Source organism: Salvelinus namaycush, chromosome 27 (genome assembly GCF_016432855.1).
Source record: "Salvelinus namaycush isolate Seneca chromosome 27, SaNama_1.0, whole genome shotgun sequence".
Classification (NCBI taxonomy): Eukaryota; Metazoa; Chordata; class Actinopteri; order Salmoniformes; family Salmonidae; genus Salvelinus; species Salvelinus namaycush.
The window spans coordinates 21,825,878-21,834,427 of record NC_052333.1 but is presented as its reverse complement, the minus strand read 5'-3'; the positions used below and the strand labels follow the sequence as shown (position 1 = coordinate 21,834,427).

Genomic DNA, 8,550 nt, shown 5'->3' with positions numbered 1-8,550 from the left:
GCATGTGGACCCCCGCATGAACTAATGGAGCACGACATCTTCATGCTTGGGTGACACTTTTGAATGTGGGTCAAAGGGAAATAAAAGTATTATCTGAGTTTTTTTCGCCACCCACCCTTGCGGATTCATCCTTACTAACTAGCAGAAGCGACACTGGAAGCCAGTTTACTATGCTCCCGCCTGCCCTCACCGTCGTTAACAGAACTGCCTCCCGCTAGCACAGCAGGCTGGAGGCTGGTGCGACACCGTGTCCGAGCTAGCTTGCTAGTTGACTAGCTAGCACACGGTGTCGCTCCCGCCTGCTGTGTACCGGTGTCATCCTGGCTAAGCTAGCACACAGTGTCCATTGCTCCCACCTGCCGAACACCTGCCACCATCGTCGTTAACAGAACCGCAGGAAAACAGTGCCCGACAGGCGGGGGCGAAGGACACCGTACTGGTGTACGGTTAGCTAGTTGTTGTCACCCCGCCCCTTCTGTGGGATTTTGTCGGTGGCTGGCATCCAATATTATTATTATTAGCCGCAGGAAGTAGGGAGCACCCCCTGATAAATCACAATCATATTATAACAATATATTTTTAGAATATTTTCATTTCCCGACCAAATTAGTGAACTAGGCCTGTATTACTCCTGTTTGAGTGGAGGGGAGTGACAATATGCAGGAACGCCCCAATTGCGGGCAGTAATTTCACCCTTCTTGTTAGAGTGGGAGAGCAGAAAGGCTCTGGACAGGGTGAGTGGAAAGCTGGAAAGCCCCTCCCCGCTGATTGTAGCCTACGACGCGATGGTGCTTTAATGTCATTGTTTGAGTGGAGCTGCGCCCCGCTTGCATCCGCTGGGATCAAACAACCCCGACAGCGAGATCCCTTTTTGTCATAGAAATCAGACACTGCCTCTCAGTCACACGTGGGCTTCAGAAATGGTAAAAAGTTGAACATCCAGCCAGTACTTGTAATACAGAACGGATCAAGGAGATGCTGAGGACAATCTGAACAGTGTACGACAGGACTCTCTCCACGTATCACTCTCATCGGCAGTAGGATTCATATATTTGTATATAGCTGGTGTGCGCAGTCAATGCTCTGTAGCCTAAAGCATATGCATAACTTTTGTCACGCTTAGAAAAGTAGGCAATACGGGCGAGTTTGTTCTTCGTTTGAAATGGCAATCAAGTCCATTTCCGTGAGTGTCGCTCTGTAGAGTTTTTTTGTTTTGAATGAATAAAAACTATATCACTGTTCTGGTTTCACATAGCATATTTGTAAAAAATGCCGGTTTTGGCACCACTAATTGTTTTCTTTGCGCTGCTCTGTTCAATATCTGGGCGCGCGTCCGGATGCCCTCTCCGTTGCGAATGCTCAGAAGCCGCGCACACCGTCAAGTGTGTTTCCAAATATTTGCGGAGTGTCCCGTCCGGGATACCAGGGTACACGAGGAATCTGTTTATAACGGGAAATCAGATAAGCAGAATTGGACCAGAATCGTTCAAAGGGCTGGACAATTTAACCACGTTGTCACTGAGTAACAACAGGTAAGATAAACATTGCACCCCCCAAAAATAAGACTTTTGTAGTTTGGACTACTTTTATTAGACTCACTTTCACAAGTTTATATTTCCCTCATGATTTGAAATATCACTGTGTGATATTATAGCAAACACGTCAGAGTTTGTCTATATATATTTTTTTATATTTGTATTTTCTCACACTTTTGAATGTGTCTTAGCATGAAACATTTGATGAGTAGTGTCCTGTTGTGTTGGGTAGTCTTGAATCAACCATGTGCCTACTATTGTGTTATTATAGACCATGAGTGACTATACGTCCTCTGCTCCCACTGACCCTCCCTCCCTGCAGGATAACAGAGGTAGAGTCTCAGACGTTTTCTGGACTGCGTTCCCTCCGCTCTCTGGACCTGAGCTCCAACCAGCTGACTGTGATCAACCCAGAGGCCTTCACTGTTCCGGGCCACACCCTCAGGGAGCTCAACCTCAGCCGAGCTCTCTACAACCACTCCTCTGTCATGGACCTGGCTGTGTCTCTTCGCTGGTCCACCCTGGGGGAGATCCGGACCCTGGACCTGTCAGGGAACAGCCTGATCTACCTGCCCTCTCACACCTTCTCCTACATGGGGGGTCTGCGGAGGCTCATCCTGGCCAACAACTCCCTGGTGGCCCTCCACAATGGCACCTTCTCTGGGCTGGACTCTCTGGAGCAGCTGGATCTGACCTTCAACGCTCTGCGGACCATCCAGGAGGAGGGCCTGGCTGAGCTTGACTCGCTGTGTCCCGGGGCGAGACTCATTCTAGGGGAGAACCCCTGGACCTGTATCTGTGGCATGGAGCCCTTCGCTGCCTGGCTCAACTCCTCCCAGGGACATGTGGGGGACGCAGAGAGCCTGGTGTGTGCCTTCCCCCCAGGCATGAGGAACATCTCTCTGCTGAGGCTGGCGGCTGGGGTGGCTGGACAGGCTGGGGTGGGCGGGGACAGGGTGGCGCTGGGGTGCCAAAGGGTGGATGAGGGGGCGGACCTGGCCCTCCAGACTTCCTACGTGTTCCTTGGGATCGTCCTGGGCTTCGTGGGACTCGTCTTCCTCTTGGTCCTCTACCTCAACCGGCAGGGCATCAAGAAGAGGATCAATGACATGCGGGAAGCATGCACAGAGGTGTTGGAGGGATACCACTACCGCTACGAGCTCGATTCCGACCCCAGGCTCTCTCAGGTCTCCACCACAGCAGACATTTGATGATATCAAGACACTCAAGGGGCTTCCATGATCCTTCTTTCATAATTGAAAACATTAGACTTTTTTTCTATTGCATTTATAGAGAAGATAATGTAAAAACTGTACATATGAATTGTCTGTAAATATAAACATACAGTAAGTATATAACTGGGCATTGCTATTGTTTTCCCAGTAGCTATGTCCATGATTAAAGCATGCACCGTCTGTCTGATCTGTATTCCTTCTCAACCAGTCCTCCCTTTTAGTCCACACATCGTCTGAGACTAGGGATTACCCCTGGCTAACAAATAAAGGGGCATGGACTGTGAAAGAGAACTGTTGTATGGATGGGGGACTGACTGACTGTTCTTCTACATAGATTTTCCCCTCTTAAAAGAGGTGCTTCTCTGTCTGTCCTAGAGTGAAGTGTCACGTGAAGGAGTGAAACGACAATTGGACAGTATCATTTATGTATGTTTTGATTCTTGGAACTGAGAACAGATATGGATGAATATACTTAATTCATGAAGCTGAAGTAATAAAACTGAAGACTGTTCTTATACATTTCACCTGCTATGACTTTACTTGAATGTTGTTCTTTGAGGAGAGATCTTGTAAATGTATATACTATCTCTACCAAGCTCAAGTAAAGCCAAGTAAATCAGCCCATAAGATGCAGGTTGTGTGACACCAACCCCTGTGAAACTTAGGCAAAATGGCTGTGTCTGAAATTGCTCCATATTTCCTGTATGGGCCCTAGTCAAAAGTAGTGCACTTATAAAAGGAATAGGGTACCATTGGGACACAGACAATCTCTCATTGAGCTTTGAGGGCCAGCTCACCCCAGGACTGAGGAGCAGTTCTTTGGTCTTCTGTCCCTCTGCCCCAGGGTGCCTGAATGGAATCCCAGCAGATTAGTCTCCATAGCATTCCAAAGGAAGGAGAACCTCTCCTCTTAGCTCTCCTAAAATCAACTCTCTCTCTCTCTCTCTCTCTTACTCACTCACTCACTCACTCACTCACTCACTCACTCACTCACTCTCTCTCTCTCTATTCACAGAGATGAGATGAGTGGAAAAAGGAGGATTGTTCATTCAGTTCACACTGCACAGCCACAGTCATACAGCAACGGAAATCTCCAGTCCCTCTTTCATGAAAATGTGCTTTGTTTTAAGTTCTCTAGTTTTATTGTCAAGATGATGAGAACCAGGACGAGCCTGGGGCTATAGGGCTGGAACTGGAGCTGGGGCTATAGGGTTGATGCTGGGGCCATAGGGCTGAGGCAGGGGCTATGAGGCTGGGGCTATAGGGCTGGAACTGAGGCTGGGGCTATAGGGCTGATGCTGGGGCTATAGGGCCGAGGCTGAGACAGGGGCTATAGGGCTGAGGCTGGGGCTATAGGGCTGAAGCAGGGGCTATAGGACTGAGGCTGGGGCTATAGGGCTGAAGCAGGGGCTATAGGGCTGAGGCTGAGGCTGAAGCAGGGGCTGGGGGTGCATGGGGCTGAGCCAAAAGCGAGCCCTCCTCCTCGAAGACAACAGCCGTTCCCTAAAGGAAGGAAAGCCTGGGTGGAGCTGAAGCTGTTTCTGTTCAGGGGACTTTTCAGTGATAGGATACAGATGAGTCTGGAATGCCAGCAACAGAGCAGGCAGCAGCAGTTTCATTCAGAGGTCGAGGCCTGCTCTGCTCTTATTAACCAGTGCAGTGAAGGAACTGTTGTTGCCTTCCTTCTTACAACAGAAATATACTTAAGCAATAAGGCCAGAGGAGTTGTGGTATATGGCCAATATACCACGACTAAGGGTTGGTCTTAGGCACAACGCAACAAATATAAATTAGCAGTGGTATATTGGCCATATAGCACAAACCCCGGAGGAGCCTTATTGCTATTATAAACTTGTTACCAACATAAATAGAGCAGTAAAACAAAATGTTTTGTCAAACCCGTGGTATACGGTCTGATGTACCATGGCTTTCAGCCAATCCAAATTCAGGGCTCAAACCACCCAGTTTATAGTATTTGTTATACACTTCAATTATAATTCATTACTCTACTGTTATCTGTGTTTTTTTAACCAATTTGTGAAGTGATAGTTGACCTAAATGGGATGTGTTGGGCGTACATATGAAGGGGGTTCTCTTTGAGATGTGTTCCTTGTCGTGATCTGTGATGTTTCTGTCATGATGTCTAAAGTCACAGTGAGAAACCTCCACTTGGTAATTGTTTAGCTAATGTTTAGTCTGGTGTGTGAAAACTAGAGAGGGAGAACAAAGCAACGAAGAACACATTTCTTATTTATGTCTCCATTTGAAGTTTACATTTTTTATTGCATGTTTTTTTAGTTGAATATAAAGCTTGGACATTGTGTAGAATCCTTTTAACCAATCTTGAAATTCTAATAGCATATTTGAATGAGGTTTATCTTTTTATATATATTTGAATAAAAGCCTGTGTCAGCTTGGTTTTGCGGTGGTTTGCTGCTGGTAGAGAGAATAGAACAAAACACAATGGCTTGGTCTGAAATGCACCCTATTTTCTATATAGTGTACTACTTTTGACCATAGCCCTGGTTAAATGTAGTGCACTATGTAGGGGTTAGGGTATCATTTCAAACAGACACAATAACTTCATAAAACAGGAAGGTGCTCTACTCTGCTATGGTTGAATTGAACAGAGTTTGACTCTCTCATTACTCTGACTCAACCGGCCCCCATCGCCGTATTGTTCCTCATTATCCTCTTGCAGAAAAGCTGACTCAATCCCTATGTGGCCGTGGTGATGTAGGACGTGTCACAGAGAAAGACCTAACTACGAGCAAAGCGCCACCACTAATTGCATTGTTGAGAGAGAGAGAGAGAGAGAGAGAGAGAGAGAGAGAGAGAGAGAGAGAGAGAGAGAGAGAGAGAGAGAGAGAGAAAGAAAGAAAGAAAGAAAGAAAGAAAGAAAGAAAGAAAGAAAGAAAGAAAGAAAGAAAGAAAGAAAGAAAGAAAGAAAGAAAGAAAGAAAGAAAGAAAGAGAGAGAGAGAGAGAGAGAGAGAGATGGAAGAGGAGAGAGGGATGGAAGAGGAGAGATGCTGAGATGCCTTGTGACGTGATAGTAGCTAGCTCCTCCCCCCATCATGACTAGTGTGTGTCTGAAGTGGCACCCTATTCCCTATAGTACACTACTTTTGACGCCTGTTCCCTATATAGTGCACTACATTGAACGAGGGACAGTGCACTATAAGTAGGGAATAGGGTGCCATTTTGGACACAGTCTAAGTTTGGCAATCTGATGCAGCAGCCATTATCAGTGAAGTGTCATCATTCTTAATAACGGCCACTGGGAAGGAAATCCATGAGAAGTAGGCCTATTTCCTTTTGCCTTTATGCAATGTGTCACGACGAGCAAAGCATGAGGTTTAATTTAGTAGTGCACTATAAAGCGAATAGGGTGCAATTTGGGACTAAGACAGAAGGACTGAACAGAGATTGGTGACTGTTGGTCATTACTTGCTCCTCAGGTTATTACTGGGTGGATCTGTGACTGGGTTCGATTAACATACTCATGAGGTCTGAAAAATCAATGGTGTCACTTTTCAATAGGTTGGGCTGCAAAGTTGTCACGGCAGAGAAGGAAGAGCAGAGAGAGTGTTAGATAGCTAGAGAGAGTGCGCGCGAGAGAGAGAGAAGAGAAAGAGATGGAGAGAGAAAGAGAGAAATATATTTAATATAAACTGGCCCTGTCTCTCTCCATGGCGTCCTCTGCACCAGAGGAACACAGGCTAGCTAGTTAAAACCACTATACAAGTTAAACAAATGAATTGCTGTTGTTTTGTTGTTGTTTTGTGTTGTATGATGATGAAAAATCATGTTTACATCCCCACATAGAGATGATTGCCACAATTACACCACTGAATGTGGCAATCAAAAACTGCTATGTCTCTCTCCCACATGGACAGTTGCTGTTTCAGAGAGACAATCCCTGGTTTATAATTGGATTTTCATTTATTATTTTCCTATTCCAGCAACAAACTGTTTTTTTTCTACTTCTTGAATGGTACAAAAGTTTTGCAAGACCACTGGGCAGCTTTTGAAGAGACAACTTTCATATTTTATTATATTCACTAATCTCTGCTATGCAGTTTGGCTATTAAAATAGAGAGAGAAAGAAGGGAAAGAACTATTTTGATGGTTCTAAGTTATTTCTGAAAACCTTCCTCTCAGGCAATTAGCCACTTATATGAGCCCTTTCATTTGGGGAACATCTTGGCGCCATTAACTGGGTTTAATCGCCATGATAGAGAATATGGCTTAAAAGTGAATCCCACATCTGTGAGAAATTGAACATGTAAAAAAAAAAGACCACAACAGTCAGCGGCATGATGACAAAGACAAAGTGGCATCCACTTGGCTGCAGGCTATGGTATGGCAAACAGACAGACGGAGCTCTGGAGGAGGAGCAACTTTCTGTCTCTCTTCCTCCCTCCCTCCTAACTCTCTTTCTTTCTTCCTCATTCTCTACCCGTCTGTTCACCTTTTCTTCCATTTTCTCTCTCTCTCTCTCTCTCTCTCTCTCTCTCTCTCTCTCTCTCTCTCTCTCTCTCTCTCTCTCTCTCTCTCTCTCTCTGTCTCTCTGTCTCTCTGTCTCTCTCTCTGTCTGTGTGTGACACACTGTGAAAGATCTGTAGCCCCTGGTCTCTGCCCAGAAGTGGACCAAGTCTGACACCTTTGTAGCGAACACCCCCCCCCCCCCCCCCCCTTACATGACCAGCACCTCGACGGAACCACAATCAGTTAGAATGACCATACCAATAACATACAATATGTTACTGTAAAAATCCCGTACTTTACATTTGGTGGCTCTCATATATATCACAGTATGTCCACGGCCATGGTTCCACCAATTGATTGAAATTGAAGAGCAAGCTCCTCTACCCATTTAACCATCCCTCCATGGACATATCATATTTACCCAGCCGTATCTGTATCTATATAGCCTGGTGCAACAATAATAGGAGTTGGCTATACATACAAACAGATCTTGGACCATGCACACTAGTGTCTCCTGTCCAGCATGTCAATCCTGAGACAATAGACAGCTACAGAACCACAGAGGGATTGGCCCATCTATTGTTCTGGTGCTCACTTGATCAATGGCAGCTATTAGTGTTTGCCAGAGGGTGGAAGAGCAGGGAGAGGTGGGAGAGAAGTTGGTACAGCTGAAGCAATACACCCATTAAAGCAAGGCGGCCTCCCACTCATCACTTTCAGAAGGGCCTGCTGTATCAGCACACACAAAGGCTGCGTACACACAGGCAGAACAATTCAGATCTTTTTGCCAATTATTTGCATATCTGATATCTATCGCTATGTGTAAACAGCAACAAATAAAACACATGGAATCTGATTGTTTAACTTCAGATTTATACCACATCCATATGTGGATCTGAATCCTGATACAAACCTGATCCTCCATATGCAACTTCTGTCTGGATGCTCAAATCAGATTTCTTTGGCTCTGAAATAGTTTTTTTTGCACATGACCTGCCATTGCCATGACAACCACCTCAAAATGTAAAGGAACTGTGACAGGAAATGAGAATTGCAACTGTGTGCTTCTTCAGTGTTAGTTAATGCGCAAATCTGATATTGGGCACATGTAAAACTGAGTTTGGACACTCAGAAAAAACATTGGATATAGAAAGAAAATCAAATGTGTGTTGTTAGGGTGGCTGTGTAAACAAAGTCTTATACACACACGCACAGGCACGCACACACAAGCTCTGGTTGTTGCTGAAGCCTTCAGATCTCCTCTCTCCAAAGAAGGGTCTGGATAAACGGC

General features: G+C 45.5%; 1 protein-coding gene across 1 annotated transcript; it reads left to right on the top strand.

Moving 5' to 3' along the window:
- The first annotated feature begins 1,269 nt into the window (after window positions 1-1,269).
- LOC120022290 (trophoblast glycoprotein-like) lies at window positions 1,270-3,163 on the top strand. Its single transcript, XM_038966192.1, has 2 exons — window positions 1,270-1,532; window positions 1,858-3,163. Exons 1-2 carry the CDS (start codon window positions 1,270-1,272, stop codon window positions 2,744-2,746), a joined length of 1,152 nt encoding a protein of 383 aa, XP_038822120.1. The 3' UTR covers window positions 2,747-3,163.
- Window positions 3,164-8,550: the final 5,387 nt, after the last annotated feature.

What these genes read in the sequence shown, in the direction of transcription:
- LOC120022290 (XM_038966192.1), top strand. Translation starts at nt 1,270, where the DNA reads ATGCCGGTTTTGGCACCACTAATTGTTTTCTTTGCGCTGCTCTGTTCA. An exon ending in TTGTCACTGAGTAACAACAG is followed by an intron (nt 1,533 to 1,857) that starts GTAAGATAAACA and finishes CCCTCCCTGCAG; the next exon opens with GATAACAGAGGTAGAGTCTC.